The sequence below is a fragment of the Babylonia areolata genome, chromosome 28 (assembly GCF_041734735.1).
Source record: "Babylonia areolata isolate BAREFJ2019XMU chromosome 28, ASM4173473v1, whole genome shotgun sequence".
In the NCBI taxonomy this organism is placed as follows: domain Eukaryota; kingdom Metazoa; phylum Mollusca; class Gastropoda; order Neogastropoda; family Buccinidae; genus Babylonia; species Babylonia areolata.
Window position 1 is genome coordinate 14,889,478 of NC_134903.1, and position 17,756 is coordinate 14,907,233.

Sequence of the window (17,756 nt, forward strand, 5' to 3'; positions counted from 1 at the left end):
GCTGTCAGGCGACTGTTGCATGTTTGTTGAGATGTTCCTGAAAATAATGATACCCTGTCCCTGATTCTAAAATGTGTTGTTCCTGAAAAGCAGTGCGGGTAGGCATGCCTGCACTGATGCAAAGACGAAAACAAAAAATCCCCCCATCCCCCCCCACACACACACACACACAAAAAAACCCACCCCACAATAAACCCCACGGAAACCCCTGTTCAGAAAAGAGGATCTTTGATATGGCTTGATTTGTTGTTCTTGTTTTTGTCGTTTTCTGCTGTCTGCCAACAGTGTGAATGTACCAGTCTCAGCGTTATGATGCCATTCTACTTTGTAGAGAATTAAGGTTGAAGCATGGTTTGATAGCTTTTTTGTGTGTTTTTTTGTTTTTCAACTCCTAATTTGATAATTATAATAATGATGATGATGATAATAATGATGATAATAATAGTGTTTATGATATAGCGCTGAATCTTGTGCACAGACTTATCAAAGGGCTTACTCACCAGTCATTGACATGCATGCATGCATAACTCAAATTTACAGACAGTAAAAACAGAACTTAAGAATACGTGTAATTATAGAAAGCTGGAGAAACTGAAGACAAGGAAGAGACGGGAAGGAGGGAGGGGGTTTATTTCTGGAAGAGGTAGGTTTCAAGGCCCGACTTCAAAGAGCTGAGTGCGGAGACCCCACAAAGCAAAAGAGGACGTTCATTCCAAAAGCAAGGTCCACAGACAGAGAAAGAACAGCGGCAGACGCTGGAGTGTTTGAATTTGGGCATGTGGAAACCGAGTGGATCCACGCAGAGCGAGAGCAAAAGCAGTCCGTTTGAGTTGCACTTGCCAGTGCCATACTGTCCTAGGACTATTGGCCACGAGGAGAAGTCCATGCCGACGTGGGCATTGAAATCCCCAAGGATGATCAGCCTGTCCTTTCTGTCTGCTGCTGAAATGGTGCAACTGAGCTCCTCGTAGAAGGCTTCTTTGATGTCAACAAGGTTGGTCATTGTCAGGGCATAGCAGCTGATGACTTTGGCGAAGCGATCCTCGGACAGCTTCAGACGTAGGGTCATCAACCTATTGTTTATCCTACGTGGAAGGCTGTCAAGCTGTCGTGCAAGTTTGGTTTGTATGGCAAAGCCCACGCCTGAAGTTCTTTGGGTGCCTTCTGGTTTCCCAGTGCAGTAGAAGGTGTAGCCTCCTCCAACTTCCTCCAGCTGGGTTTCACCGGCAAACCTGGTTTTGCTCAGGGTTGCAATGTCCACCAGGTAGCGATCAAGCATTCTAGCAATGAGCGCTTTGCGCCTTTCTGGTCTGTCGTCTCTGTCCAAAAGAGTGCTAACATTCCAGGCACCCAGAATCAGGGCATGACTCCTGGTTCTTTTCTTCTGTTGTTTTCGACCGCTAGTGTTGGATGTCCAAGTAGGTACGGTTTCCTGCTAAGTACTAGGTGAGGCAGGCTTTGTTTAGGGATCCTTTTATCTCCCCTTCCCCGTGTGGGGAGAGCAGTGCTATCCCTAAACAGGGCTGCTGTGATGCTGTGGGAGGATATGGGCGCCACATCTGCCCCAGTCTATGGTGGACGATGTTCACCCCACAGCTGCCTGCGTGACTAGGAACTGCCAGCAGCATCCTCTGCCTGTCCCCATTACCACTTCTCCATCGCCACAGGGCTTGGGAAAGCTGGGTGTTGAAGGGCTAGCTTGTCATTCCGACATTAGCCTGGTTGCCTGACCAGCACAGGTGACTTTTTTTTTTTTTTTAATGAAGAGGGGTTGTTTAGTCCCTTCCCCACTCTCTTGCCTAGCGACGCTCATAGTCCCACAGTTACAGATACTGCCACGTGTAGAATGGCCTCGGCAGGTGCAGGTTTTTTCTTCGGAGTTCCGTCCCCTGGGAGGACTTCCAGCCAAGGATAAGAGCTCCCCCTGCCCTTTGGTCATCCTCTTCCACCTTCACAGCCGTTGGGAAAGGTTTCCTCCTCCGCCTGGTCCGTCGTTGGGAGACTTCACATGCAGCAGCTAGTACTGGGTTACATGGTACCAGTAGCAAGGGCTATGCCCCTGACCTGACCACCAAAATAAAAACAATTTTTGTTGGTGCATGCACACCATTTTGTTGTCAGGTTTCCAAGGAAACTTGTGGGCAGCTGTCTCTGGCCTTGCTCCATCTGGGTCCACTATGCACGTTTTCATGGACGCGACACAAGCATGTTTCGCACAGCTGGGTCTGGGTCCATTTTGTAGGCAGCCTTTGCAAAGCAGACTTCAGTGAACTCAAGGACCAACCATTGGGGAGATCAAGGGAGGTGGACACAGCACAGACACAACATCTTAAACTTCGATGATGCAATGCAAAAAAAAAAAAAAAGGTGTGATGATTTTTGTGTATCGGAGCTTCAGTCTGATGTCATGAGGAGCTACAGAGACTTTGAAGATGATTGTTATAATGAGAAGATATATTCCTCCTGCCTTTGTGTGTCATGTGTGTGTTACTGTAGCAGTGCAGATTTGATGGGATGATCGCAGCGTAAGAGAGACCCTCTGAATGTTCCATACTTTTCGGCCTGCAGGACGCTGCTGCACACACACTAAGCGAACCCTCCTGGGTTTTTTTGTTTTTTTTGTTGTTTATAAAAAAAAAGTTGTGTTTTTTTTTTAATATCCTATTTAGCAGCCCCATGGATTAACTGTAAAAGAGTTTCTGGTCCACCCACAGATTTGTTTGTGATTTACCTATAAGCCCAGATCACGAAAGAGTTCTGAACATTGCAGTGCTTGGGAGTTTGACAGGGATGCAGAAGAATGTTAGTTGCAAGCAGTCTCCCCCACTGTGGAAATCTTGTGCTGAAAATTTCATCTTTTCGATGACTTTCTTTGTTTTCTGGATTTCTTTCTTTTTTTCTTTCTTTTGGTTCAGTTTCAAGTGTTTTCCTCTTTTCTTTTCTGCCATTTCTGGTCTGTTTACCTTCATTTTGGTGAAGGAACTCTTCTACAGCTTAGTACCAGAGTATGTTGTTTCTTCTTCTTCTTCTTCTGCTTCTTCTTCTTCTTCTTTTTCTTCTTCTTCTCTCTCTGTGTCTCTGTCTCTCTCTCTCTTCTCCTCCCCCCCACCCCCCACAAGATCGCTGTGAATTGTACAGTACTTTTAAGCAAACGTTCCAAAACTGAAAAATACTTGGACTATAACATGCTTAAATGTTACAAAGGTGCATACACAAAATTTAGACTTGGTATTTCACCCATCAATATACATAAACTGCGATACAGAAAGGATGTAACACCTAGACATTTATTATGCCCTGTTTGTAAACAACTGCTCGAAGACGAATCCCACGTGCTGTTTTATTATAAAACATACGATATTTTCAGGACAGACGTAAATATTATTTTCAAAGCAAACAGAAATGTTTCGTATGTGATGTTGTGTAATGAGGAGTTATCTGTTTTTCAATTGTCAAGATTTTTGTACAAAGTGTTTCAGAAAAGGTCAGAGTTAACTCTTTCCGGACGAAGGAATGCTCACGCATTCCTACACAAAACGTATTCGGATTCAGATGAAGGAATGGAATAGCATTCTCCGAAAGTAAAATTCCATCATGCGCTGTACACGTGATTTTGTGATTAGCCAAGCAGAGTGCGCTATTCTGGGTAACTCCACAATCGAATGGTATGATTGGTCAGCCTGGGATGTGTGGCCCGTCTCGCACACACGCTGACAAAGTCACTGACCGGTCGTCTGCTCGCGTGCCAGCCTGTTAGCAAAGCGGGCTCTTCTCAGAATGTTGTGAAGCGAACAAGGCAGTGACGGCAACGTTTTAGGGTTGCCGAAGTACTTGAAATGCTACAAACTGAAGGGTCGGACATTGAAGAGGTGGATGATGACGAAGAAGAAAGCGAATTTAATGCAGAAAGCGAGCATGGGTATGGTGATTCGGGGTGAAAAATTGGCAGTATTTTCTACATATGGCAAAACTGTAAAAATAAGATGAGAAATTTGATTTTTTTTTATATGTAATAGCTCAACACGTAATAAACCAGTTCTGAAAGTTTCATTTTCTTACTCTGTATTTTGTATTTTTTGTAATTTTTTTCCAAACCCTTACAAATGGGCCGTCTGTGGGGAAAAGCAAGGGAGAAAACTTGTCGTCCCGAGTGAGTTAAGAGCAGAAGATTGAGTGGTGATAATCGAGGATGATGAATCAAAATTTGAAGTCGGGAAGTCATGATGAAAGAAAAATGTAAAGGGAAACTGGTTCATTGAGTTATTGAGTCAACCCCTTGTTTGTTGTCTTTTTGTACGGGAATAATCCGAAGGAAGAAGCCGTCCATTTCGTGCGAAATTGAATTGATTGAGAGATGCGTTCTAACATTTTGAAATGAACATTTTGTTTATTCAATAAAAATGTCATGTCAAAGGTCATGTCATGTCTCTTCTCTGCCCCCCCCCCCCCCCCCCCCCCCCCACCAACCTCCCCCGCCTCCTCCACTCCCCAGGACTTGATAGTTATTTATTGTTTTTGTTTGTGGCTGACAAATGTGAGCTTGTATAGGTTGTTTTTTTAATATTCATTCTTGGCCGGCAAATGTGAGTGCATGTAACTGTGTTTATTTGTAGCCTGCAGCTTTCTCTCTGTGTGTTTGTGTGTGTGTGTGTGTGTGTGTGTGTGTGTGTAATAATATGTATTTGTGGCGTGCAAATGTGGGTTTTTAAAAAAAAAAAATATTTTTATTTTTTGGCTCGCAAATGTGAGCCTGTATTTTTTTTTTTACTGGCGTGCAGATGCAAGTTTGTATGAACAGTTTTTGTTGGTGGCATGCAAATGCAAGTTTGTATTTCTGTCTGTGGTGTGTTAAAGTGAATTTTTGACAGATGGACTGAAAAAAGAAAATTCTGCGCCTGTTCTTATATATTTTGGATAACAATGATTGAACTGTAGGTTGTTTTACTTTTTGTGATCCCCTCACCGTAGACAAGGGTCGTTGACAGCGTTTGAACACAATTTCATCAACTTCTGTGCCTAAATTTTTTTTTTGTTTGTTTGTTGGTTTTTTTTGACATTTTTTGCCCTCCCAGGATTAGCAAGGTATATGACACAGTCATTTTGGGTGGGATTGAAATTTTTCTTCTTTTTTTTTTTTTTTTTTTTTTTGCAACATGTTTCCTGCGTTATACTACATGGTTCCGTGTGGTCAGCTGCTCTATGAATATTATTAATATTTATATATATACATAAAGATAATGAGAGTTATATATATATATATATATATATATATGTATCATGCATATATATATATGTGTGTATATGTGTGTGTGTGCGTGTATATATATATATATATATATACCTATAAGCCCATAATTATGTATGTATACTGTCATTACATTGTACCAGCATCTGCATCATTGTACCTACAGTTTTCAGGGGATGGTTATTCTTGTGCAGTCACAGATAAGTGTGTGGTGTAAATGTGTATGTTTTAGTTTGGGATTCACAGTGATTGTCTGTCACAGTCATTGTCTGTCTGGGATTTACAGTCATTTTCAAACGAAAATAGTTCATGTTTTATTTTTTAATGTCAGACAGGAACTGCAAATAATTGTATTTGATTATGGCGGAATGCCTTTGGAACATAGTAATTGTTTTTATTATTTTTTTAAATTTATTTTTATATATAGAAACTTTAAAGCTAATTTTGGAAGATAAAAGTATATATCCAGTCTACCTGTCTCACATTTCATCATTAAAATGCAGTTCAGGTATAGTAGTCATAAATTACCTGTTGAAACTGGTACACTCACAATAATCGGTTTGAATTGCCTACTTGTCATAACTGCACTATGGATGTGATTTGGCAGACAGGTAGATGTCACAAAAATCCGCGCGAGTTGCGTACTTGTAGTAACTGCGATATATGGATGTGATCGGGAACGATTTTCATTTCCATCATGGTATGCCCAAAATTTTTGCGGATCTTCGTAATGAATTCATTCCAAAGAAATATTTGAATCCAAAAGCAGTTTTTGATTTTTTTTTTTTACAATTTGTGGAAAGCAGGGAGGAAAGTGTGTTTGAAAGTGGGGGTTAAGATTACAAGATGATATGATCACTGTTATCTGTTTTGATGACCAGTTTCATCCTTTAATTTACTGTTTGCATTTCAAGTTTGGTGCATAACACCAGTATTGTTACTTTATTATATATATATATATATATATATATATATATATATATATATATATATCCTTCATACCCCAACATGGGTCAAAGGATTAAATCAATTCTTGATTCTTGATTCTCTTGCAGTTTGAAAGTTTGGTGAAAGCATTACAGCAATCCTGGTGGTGTGAATGATTCTATGATAGTCTGCTGCTGTAACAAGAATACAAGATAGGAGAATGCTTCTTAACCCCTTCACCGCCAGTCACTTTAGAGTGAAAAATTCCCTTGTGCAATAAACACAGAAAATATGGTGTCTCTTAACAGCTGGGGATTCCCCCTGTGATGTGTGTGTAGAAATAATGACCTATCTATCCTACCACCGAACATAAAGAGCAGTAGGTTCATGGATAACGGACACATGATCTTGTCGCCCTTCAGTGACAGGGGTCCTCTACCAAACTGCTGCATAAAATAGTTTGGCAGTGAAAGGGTTAATCCCCAAAAGAGGAAATGTTGATGCGTTTGCTGACAACAAAGTGACAAAAGGCGAGGCACGCATCAGGTTCCACAGAACAACACAGTGACAAAGTCCAGCCATGTTCCGGCATTCCAAGAAGGACACCCACCCATAGTTAACAAATGCCTAACAGTAACACAGCAAAGGTCGTATAACCCGTGCTGTGCTATGTCCAGTGAATCTGATCTTGAGTGCATGAAACGGAAAATAAAGGGAAGTAATACTTGTGTTGCGTTTCACGGCGGCAGAGTAAAAATAGGGACAGAGTGTTGCTGCAGGATTCAGAGCAGTTGACATTTACTACAGTGTTGCGTGTGTGTGTGTGTGTGCGCGCGTGTGTGTGTGTGTGCATTGCATTGTGTGCAGAAGCAGTAGTAGCTGTCTCTCTCTGCTGAGTGAAAGCGACTTTCTGGACGATCCCTCTACCAGTGGTTGTAGGTCAGTATTATTTGGTCTGCATGTATGTGTGCGTGTGGTTGGGAGAGTGGGGGGGGTTGGGGGGGGGGATGTGCAGATGGTGTCGTACATGCTGAGCATGTGTGTGAGTGTTGAGTGTTTGCATGCTCATGTAAACGCCTGTCCACGCAAACATTCACACACACACACACACTCACTCTCTCTCTCTCTTCCTCTCTCTCTCTCTCCCTGTGCTGTCTGATCCACAGCAGTGAGACTGCATCGCACATGTAGAGCATGTGTGTGTTTGGGGGTCAGCGTGTGTGTGTGTGTGTGTGTGTGTGTTACTATGTTTGCACGCTCATGTCAGCACCTGTCCATGCAAACATTCACACACACACAGAAACACACACACACACACACACACACACACACACATACACACACACACACACACACACACACACACACACACACACACTTTGACTCTGTGTGTGTCTCTCTCCCTGTGCTGTGTGGTCCACTGCAGCAAGATGGCATCACACATTCATACATGCAGAGTGTGTGTGTGTGTGTGTGTGTATGCTTGCTCAAGTAAACGCCTGTCCTCAGGAACACTCACACAGAGACACACTGACTCTGTGTGTGTGCGTGTGTGTGTGTGTGTGTACACTCATGTAAACGCCTATTCACGCGAACACTCACACACACACACTGACTCTGTGTGTGTGTTTGTGTCTGTGTTTGAGTGTTTGTACGCTCATGTAAACGCTTATCCACGCAAACACTGACACACACACACACACACTGATTCTCTCTCTCTCTCTCTCTCTGTCCCTGCCCCGTCCGGTCCCCAGCAGCGAGATGGCGTCCCACATGCAGAGCCGGGAGAAGAAGCGGCAGAAGGTGAAGGAGTTCCTGAGGGAGCTGAAGTCCATGGTGCCCCAGCAGTCCTCTGGCTCCAAGCTGGGCACCCTCAGCACCCTCGACTATGTCGTCTCCAGCATGCGCAAAATCACAGGTCAGTGTCGTATTGTGTTGTATTGTATTGTATTGTACCCTCAGCTCCCATGACTATGTCGTCTCCAGCATGCGCAAAATCACAGGTCAGTGTCGTATTGTGTTGTATTGTATTGTACCCTCAGTTCCCATGACTATGTCGTCTCCAGCATGCGCAAAAATCACAGGTCAGTGTCGTATTGTGTTGTATTGTAATGTATTGTATTGTACCCTCAGCTCCCATGACTATGTCGTCTTCAGCATGCGCAAAAATCACAGGTCAGTGTCGTATTGTGTTGTATTGTAATGTATTGTATTGTACCCTCAGCTCCCATGACTATGTCGTCTCCAGCATGCGCAAAATCACAGGTCAGTGTCGTATTGTGTTGTATTGTATTGTATTGTACCCTCAGCTCCCATGACTATGTCGTCTCCAGCATGCGCAAAATCACAGGTCAGTGTCGTATTGTGTTGTGTTGTAATGTATTGTATTGTACCCTCATCTCCCATGACTATGTCGTCTCCAGCATGCGCAAAAATCACAAGTCAGTTTTGTATTGTATTGTATTGCATTGTATTGTATTATGTTATATTGTATTGTATGTTGTATTGTATTGCACTCACAGCACCCTCGACTATGTTGTCTTCAGCATGCACAGAATCACAGGTCAGTGTTGTATTGTATTTGTATTTGTTTTTGTGGGTTTTTTTTATCACAACAGATTTCTCTGTTTGAAATTTGGGCTGCTCTCCCCAGGGAGAGCGTGTCGCTACACTACAGCGCCACTCATTTATCATTGTCATCCAGAGCCAGAAAGAACGGCGGCCAACAGTCGAGTGTTTGAATCTGGGTATGCGTAAACAGTGGATCTGAAGCCGATTGTAGTGAGCGAGCTGGAGTGTAGAGGTGAAGGCAGCCACAGAGATAGGAAGGGGCAGATTTGTGAATACATTTACATAGAGTACTGATCTTGTGCTTTATTCTGTGTGAGACAGGGAGCCAGTGGAGATGTTGCAAAAGAGGAGTGATGTGCTCAGATCTTTTCTTTATGAGGACGAGTCGGGCAGCAGAGTTTTGTATGCTCTGAAGGGACTGAATGGATGAAGCAAGCAAACCAGATAAAGAGAGTTACAGTAGTCAAGGCGAGAGAGAATAAGAGAAACAACAAGTCTAGATGTTGCGTCAATGGACAGATATTTCTGGATGGACTGATGCGCCGCAGTTGACAGTAGCAGGATTGACATGTCTGACTGATAAACTTTTGTAGTGATTTTTGGTTAGTGATGAGCATAGCAGCCCAGGGGTTAAAAAGCGCTGGAGTTTGTCCTGAAAAGACTGGGGTTTGAATCTGGTTTTTGGTGCCTGGGGGTTGGGTTAAGAGTGGAGATTTTACCAAGCAGTGATTGCGTCAGTACCTTTTTCCTTTTTTTCTTTTTGCACCATCATCTGTGGCATTATTACCACATTGCTCATTTTAGAGTCCTTTACACACACACACACACACACACACACACAGTCACAGTCACACACACACACACACACACACAAACACACACCCTGCCATTCTATTTTTATTTTTCTCGTTTTAAACCACCAGTCATTATTTTGTTCATCTGAACAACCACCAGGCAGTACGCCGAGGGAGCAGGGTATCCTTGAAGCAATCGGGACACGTGTCATCATCGTGTCTTGTCCATCTCGTTAGCCATCTGTTTCGCTTCCCCTTTCTCTTTATTGCACCAAGTGCCGCACGTGTGGAAAGTAATGAGCTGGAACGTGATTATTTTTCATTCTTCATCCTCTGCCGCCCTCCTTCCTTCCTTTCTCCTCCTCCTCCTCCTCCTCCTCCTCCTCCTACTTCTCTTCCTCCTCCTCCTTTCATTCTTGGGCTGGAATTCACTTGTGTAGTGAAGGAGTCAGCTGTAATTTGTATGGATTGCGGATTTTGTATGTGCTGTGGTTGTTCTGTTTTTCTGATTTGTATAGTGCAGATAAGCCATAGTTTTGCTTTGAAAGGGAAAAAAAAAAAGAGGGGGCGGAGAAAAGAAAGGAAAGAAAGCATTTGTTATAAGGGACAGACAAAAAAGAAACTAGAAAAAAAAAAGAAGGGAAAGAAATGTCTTTTTTCTCAGTAACAAGAATGAAACAAGAAATGGAACAGCTGGCTTTTTTTTTTTTCTGTTTGTCTTATTATTAGGGGTGAAACTCTCTCTCTCTCTCTCTCTCTCTCTCTCTCTCTCTCTCTCTCTCTCTGTCTCTCTCTCTCTCTCTCTCTCTCTCTCTGTCTGCCTCTCTCTCTGTCCTTTGTCCTACCCCATCTCTCTCTTTCTCTGTGTCTCCCCCCCTCCGTTGGTCTGTCTCTCTGTCTCCGTCTCTTGTTTCTTGCTCTCGTGTTTGTTTTCTAAGGATTTGTTTTCTAAAGGGCATCATGGGTGGGTGAGTGGTTTTCAGTGTCCAGTAGCGTGAGTGTATTCTGACCCATGATTCTGTGTGTGTGTGTGTGTGCGTGTGCGCGCGCGTGCGCGCGTGTGTGGGGATATGGGGTGTGTGGGGGGGGCAGGAGAGGGGAACAGAATGTGAAGTGCTGTGAGCAGTATTTCTGGACAAGCGCGCAATTTTAACGTCCATCATTATTTCTGTTCTCTTTCTTGCTCTCTCTCTCTCTCTCTCCCATCCCCAACTCACTCCCTCTCTCTCTCTCTCTCTCCATGCCTTCTTCCCCCACACACCCTCTCTTTCTCTCTCCAGCTGTCCTTTCAGACACAGAAATCTGAGCAGTTTTTGTCCTTGAGCGTGCCTATTCCTGTCGAGTGTGTTGTTGTTGAGTGGGAGATAAGGCATGCGCGGTCACATGTCCATGACTGTCGCATCGTCATAGGTCACGTGACTTCTTCCCCTTTGAACAAGCGACTCGTCGTTAGCCTTGGAACCAGCGTTGTTCTGTTCAGACAATTGTCGTGTGTGTCGCTGTTGTTGTCAATAGTACGAAACCTTCAACCACGACCGAAGATAAGGAACAGAACAGAAAAGGTGTTGGCAAAGTTAAAACATTGATGAATATGTTTTGTTAACTCTCTCCATACGAACGGCGAAAGAGACGACGTTAACAGCGTTTCAGCCCAATTACCATCATCAGAATATTGCAAGCGGAAGGCTCTTATACTGAAGAGGTGAATGTTGACAAAGAATACCACAATTCTGACGACGGAAGCTAAAGGTTGGGTCATTGAGACACCCACTGGACATCCGAGGGGTCTGTGTAGTGGAGAAGAGAGGACTGGCCGTACTGAGTGAGTTAAGGCTCAGGAGGTCTGGTCTTGTGTAGCTGTGGTTTGCCGTGAGTTAGGGATTTTTTTTTTTTGTTGTTGTTGTTGCTTCCAGCCGGAATTCTGTCACGGTTGTGGATTGTGTGAGAGGCATGCAGTCTTGCCGAGCGATACGAGTGGCATGGGAATGAAATGGTGCAGATAATGGGCTGGCTGGCAAAGATGAAAACAAACAAACAAACAAAACATGTTGGGGGATGATGAGTGTGGTGGGAAGGGAATGCTTTTCTGTGTTACTGTTAGTGAAAGATGAATTTTGGTGTTGATAAATGATGAATTTCTGTGTTGGTGAATGATGAATTTTGGTGTTGATAAATGATGAATTTCTGTGTTTATGTGTTGACAAATGATGAATTTCTGTGTTGATAAAATGATGGGTTTTTGTGATGACGAATTTCTGTGTTGATTAATGGTGAATTTCTGTGTCGATGAATGATTGATTTCTGTGTGTTCTTTGTTCAAAGAGGAGCAAAGGCATGTCAATAAATGATGGATTTCTGTGTTAATAACAGATGAATTTCAGTGATTATAATTGATAAATTTCCTGTGTTAATAAATGACGAATTTCTATGTTGATAAATGACAAATTTCTGTGTTGATAATGAAAAATCACTGTGTTGATAAATAGCTAATATCTGTGTTGATGAATGACAAAATTCCATGTTGATAAATTGCTAAATTCTGCGTTGACTAGTGATGAATTTCTGTGATGATAATGTTTGTGAATGTCTATGTTGATGAATGATGGATTTTTTTTGTGTGTGTTGATGAACATCAAAATGTCTATGTTGCTAAATGATGGATGATAAATGGTGGAATTTTTGTGTTGATGAAGGTTTGGTATCTGTGTTGGTGAATAATGCGTTTCTCTGTGTGCTGTGTGTACAGAGGTGCAGAAGCAGGACAAAGGGGGTGTGTTCAAGGCGCCCTCCTCTGAACCTGTGGCCCTGCCCAGTCTTCAGTGCACTGAGTCGGTTGACTTCCGCAACGTCAATGACGGCATCGTCCTCAACACACAGGTAAAAAAAAACACAAAAAAAACTCTACCCCCCCCCCCACCCCCTAACCATACCAGTGAACACTCCTTAACACACACAGGTAAACACTCTCCTTTACACACACAGGTGAACACTCCTTAACACATAGTTCAACACTCCTTAACACACAAGCAACCCATGGCAGAAATCTGAAGAAGAAACCCACTCTGATGGGTACTCCAGCCCTGACTGGTGTTTATGGTTATCCTGGGTTATCCTTCTGCCAGACCATCTGCCTAGCAGATGAGGCATTTCTTGTGTATGGATTTGTCCAGTGACATCTCCTTGAGAAACTGAAACTGGAGCGCTAATTTTCTGGCTGAAGATAGGCGCTATGTAAATATCAACAAACTGAAAACATACAGCGCTTATAGTTTGGTTTCTGACCGAAGATAGGCACTATGCAAGTATCAATAAAATGAAAACATACAGCGCTTAATACTAGTTACAGTTTGGTTTCTGATCGAAGATAAGTGCTATGTGAGTATCAATAAAATGAAAACGTACAGCGCTTATAGTTTGGTTTCTGACCGAAGATCGGCGCTATGTAAGTATCAATAAACTGAAAACATACAGCACTTATAGTTTGGTTTCTGACCAAAGAGAGGCACTGTGTAATTATCAATAAACTGAAAACATGCAGCACTTACACTAGTTATAGTTTGGTTTCTGATCGAAGATAGGCGCCGCGTAATTATCAATAAACTGAAAACATACAGCGCTTGTACAAGTTATAGTTTGGTTTCTGATCGAAGATAGGCGTTATATAAGTATCAATAAACTGAACCTGTGAAGAGAGTAGTTTGGTCTCTTACTGAAGACAGGCACTATGTATCAATAACTGAAACTGTAAAGCACTCATAAGTTTAATCTCTGACGGAAAATAGGTGCTATGTAAGTACCGGTAGTAAGGATAACAGCTCTGAGTGCCGCGCTGTGTGCTGTGTGTGTCTGATGAAGATAGGGGCTATGTAAGTACCGGTAGTAATGATAACAGCTCTGAGTACAGCGCTGTGTGCTGTGTGTGTCTGATGAAGATAGGGGCTATGTAAGTACCGGTAGTAATGATAACAGCTCTGAGTACAGCGCTGTGTGCTGTGTGTGTCTGATGAAGATAGGTGCTATGTAAGTACCGGTAGTAAGGATAACAGCTCTGAGTACAGCGCTGGGTGTTGTGTGTGTCTGATGAAGATAGGTGCTCTGTAAGTACTGGTAGTAATGATAACAGCTCTGAGTACAGTTCTGTATGTGTCTGATGAAGATAGGTGCTATGTAAGTACCGGTAGTAAGGATAACAGCTCTGAGTGCAGCGCTGTGTGCTGTGTGTGTCTGATGAAGATAGGGGCTATGTAAGTACCGGTAGTAAGGATAACAGCTCTGAGTACAGCGCTGTGTGTGTCTGATGAAGATAGGTGCTATGTAAGTACCGGTAGTAAGGATAACAGCTCTGAGTACAGCGCTGTGTGCTGTGTGTGTCTGATGAAGATAGGGGCTATGTAAGTACTGGTAGTAATGATAACAGCTGAGTACAGTGCTATGTGTGTCTGTTGAAGATAGGTGCTATGTAAGTACTGGTAGTAATGATAACAGCTCTGAGTACAGCGCTGTGTGCTGTGTGTGTCTGATGAAGATAGGGGCTATGTAAGTACCGGTAGTAATGATAACAGCTCTGAGTACAGCGCTGTGTGCTGTGTGTGTCTGATGAAGATAGGTGCTATGTAAGTACTGGTAGTAATGATAACAGCTCTGCATACTGTGCTGTGTGTGGCTGTGCAGAGTGAACTGACGGTGGCCGTCTCCCTGAAGAACCATGTGGTCCTACACACCTCACAGGCCCTCATGGACCTCCTGGGATACCCCAATGTGAGTGCCGTCCGTGTGGGTGTCGGGTGGGGGATGGGGAGTGGGGGGGGTGGAGGGGGATGTGTGGGGGTGGGGTAGGGGGGGGCGTGGAATGTGTGTGGTGTGTGTGTATGTGGGTTGAGTCTGTGTTGTGCGGGTAGGGGAGTATGTGTGTATGGGTTGAGTGTGTGTGTGTCGTGGGGGTTGAGTGTGTGTGTGTGTCAGGGGGGGGGGGGGTGAGTTTGTGTGTAGTGGTGAGTGTGTGTATGTGTGTGTTTGTGTTTGTGTGTATGAAATAGAGTGAATGAGTGTGTGTCTGTACTCTCGCCTGCATGCCATCATGGAATGATGCAATCAGCTGGATTAGGCTCTCTAGGAGGATCTGTGTGTATGTGTGTGTTTGTGTGTATGAAATAGAGTGAGCGAGTGTGTGTGCGTGAATGAGTATGTGTGCAAGTGAATGACTGTGTGTGAGTGTGTGTGTGTGTGTGAGTGTGTGTTTGTGTGTACAAGTGAATGAGTATGTGTGCAAGTGAATACTGTATGTGTGTGTGTGCGCACGCATGTGCGTGCGCGCGCGTGTGCATGCGTGCGTGTGCGTGCATGCGTGTGTGTGTGTAAATGTGTGAGTATGTGTGTGAGTGAATGTAGTCTGTCGTGTCAGACGACCTCTGCGTGTCCCTTTGTCTCGTTTGGTGTGAACCTGCACGTGGCTGCAGAGTTCCGGTTTTGATCTGCATGGGTGTGGGCAGTGAGGGCAGGGAAAATGTCCGGGCTGCTTGGGCACTGTTGCTACTGCTGTTGCTGCCTTCCTGTTCTTGCTGGCCTTGGCGAAGTTGCTGCTGTGGTTCTTCTGTATTGTATTTGTATTTGTATTCCTCTTTTTATCACAACAGATTTCTCTGTGTGAAATTTGGGCTGCTCTCCCCAGGGAGAGTGTGTCGCGACTCAATACAGTGCCACCCTTTTTTTTTTTCTTTCTTTTTTGTATTCTTTCCTGCGTGCAGTTTTATTTGTTTTTCCTATTGGAGTGGATTTTTCTTAAAAAAAAATTTTTGCCGGGAATAGCCCTTTTCTTGCCCTGGGTTCTTTTACGTGTGCTAAGTGCGTGCTGCACATGGGACCTCGGTTTATCGTCTCATCCGAATGACTACTGTCCAGACCACCACTCAAGGTCTAGTGGAAGGGGAGAAAATATCGGCGGCTGAGCTGTGATTCGAACCAGCGCGTTCAGATTCTCTCGCTTCCTAGGTGGACGCGTTACCTGTAGGCCATCACTCCACTCACAGCTGTGGTGTGCATGCTTTGTCAGTGCCCACCAGTGGGTCTGATCGGGTGCATGTTTCTCTTCTTCTTTCTCCTGTTACATGACCAACATTGACCTGCCAGTGGCACTGTCATGCTTGATGCATGCTGGGTATTTTTTGCATTTCCATGACGACAGAATGCATGAGCATTCCTACATGAAATGTATTCGGATTCGGACGACGGAATGGAATAGCATTTCCCAAGAATAAAAATCCATCACACGCTGTATACGTGATTTTGTAATTAGCCAAGCAGAGTGCGCTATTCTGGGTCACTCCACAACCAAATGGTATGATTGGCCAGCCTGCCATGTGTGGCCTGAAGGGTTGGACATTGAAAAAGTGGATGTTGATGAAGAAGAAAGTGCATTAAGTGCAGGAAGTGAGCCTGGGTATGGTGATTCGGGGTGAAAAATTGGCATTATTTTCTACATAACGTCAAAACTGTAAAAATAAGATGAGAAATTTGATTTTTTTTTTTTATGTCATAGCCCAACACGTAATAAACCAGGTCTGAAAGTTTCATTTTCTTACTCTGTATTTTGTATTTTTTGTAATTTTTTTCCAAACCCTTACAAATGGGCCGTCTGTGGGGAAAAAGCAAGAGAGAAAACTTGTCACCCTGAGTGAGTTATTGAGCGTATTTCATCTTTTGCTTGCGTATACGTGTTGTAGTTGTTGGGGTGGGTTCTATCTTCGATACAGTGTTTTCCAGAAGAGGGTAAGGAAGAACAAGAGGGGGAGGAAAAGGGAATGAATACCTCACACAAGGTCGTTTTACAGAGGTTCTCTATTCTGATCTGTTCAGAATACAAAGGGTGAGAGTGCCTGACAGTGCACAACAATGCGCGAACCTCTCATCAGTGTGACAACAGGCCAAACATCGAAACACTAGAACCCGTCCGGTCCAGCCGATTTTCACGCTCTGGCTTACAGTTGCTGTGACGGGATCAGCTAAGCTATCCAGAACTGTACTCACTGACACTGAGGAACGATGATCACAATAAAATTATATTCATAAGAAACGCGCAATTGCTTCCCCTAGCATCACAAGCACCACCACGCAATTGCTTCCCCTAGCATCACAAGCACCACCACGCAATTGCTTCCCCTAGCATCACAAGCACCACCACGCAATTGCTTCCCCTAGCATCACAAGCAACAACACGGACGCGCAATCTCAACCACACATTCATTCAAAGTGCCACAAAATAAATGCTATTACATACGCTTGAAGGAGGTTCAGGAACCAGGAAGTGTGCACACATGTTGATCTGGGAGGTTGGAAAAAAAAAAATCTCCACCCTTCAACCCACCTGGTGTGCTGAAACCAGGGATGGAACTTGGGGGGAGCTTGGGCGAGAACCCAATGCTCTTAACTCTCTCTATACGAACGGCGAAAGAGACGACGTTAACAGCGTTTCACCCCAATTACCGTCATCAAAATATTGCAAGCGGAAGGCTCTTATACTGAAGAGGTGAATGTTGACAAAGAATACCACAATTCTGACGACGGAAGCTAAAGGTTGGGTCATTCAGACACCCACTGGACATCCGAGGGGTCTGTGTTGAGAAGAAGAGAGGACTGGCCGTACTGAGTGAGTTAACCATTCGGCCACTGCACCTTGTCTAATTGCTCGGGGGAGGAGGGGTGGGGGGATAAATGCACAGCATCGCTAATTATTATTATTATTACCGTTATGATGATGAAAAAAAAGTTATTTTCACCATGCAGGGTGTGTGCGTGTGTGTATGTTTGTCACAGGCGTGGTGGAAAGGGCGGCTCCTGAAGGACTTTGTGCACAAGAAGGATGTGATGACTGTCAACAGTTACATCAGTTCCGAGAACTCTGAAGGCGACGGCTGCCCAAGTGAGTGTTTTGGTCGGGGGGGTGGGGGTGGGGGGGGGGTGAGTGGGGGGGGGGGGGGGGTGAGAGAGGGTGTGAGGTGAATGTGTGTGTTAGGGTTGGTGGAGTGTGAGAGTGTGAACTTGTGTCGGGGGGAGGGGGTGGTGGTGAGAGGGTGTGAGGTGAATGTGTGTGTTAGGGTTGGTGGGGTGTGAGAGTGTGAACTTGTGTCGGGGGGAAGGAGGGGGGGGTGAGAGAGGGTGTGAGGTGAATGTGTGTGTTAGGGTTGGTGGGGTGTGAGAGTGTGAACCTGTGTCTGGGGGAGGGG

General features: G+C 44.1%; 1 protein-coding gene across 3 annotated transcripts in view; it reads left to right on the forward strand.

Moving 5' to 3' along the window:
* LOC143301809 (uncharacterized) overlaps window positions 1–17,756 on the forward strand; it is a 77,426-nt gene that overhangs the window by 13,184 nt on the left and 46,486 nt on the right. For 2 of the 3 annotated variants that reach the window (XM_076616205.1, XM_076616206.1), the window contains exons 3-7: window positions 7,040–7,111; window positions 7,927–8,090; window positions 12,284–12,414; window positions 14,209–14,295; window positions 17,347–17,452. In XM_076616205.1, the coding sequence (XP_076472320.1) occupies window positions 7,040–7,111; window positions 7,927–8,090; window positions 12,284–12,414; window positions 14,209–14,295; window positions 17,347–17,452 (560 nt within the window). Of the gene's footprint in view, window positions 1–7,039; window positions 7,112–7,926; window positions 8,091–8,497; window positions 8,523–12,283; window positions 12,415–14,208; window positions 14,296–17,346; window positions 17,453–17,756 lie in introns of those variants that run through there. The other variant, XM_076616207.1, reaches the window with a different exon arrangement.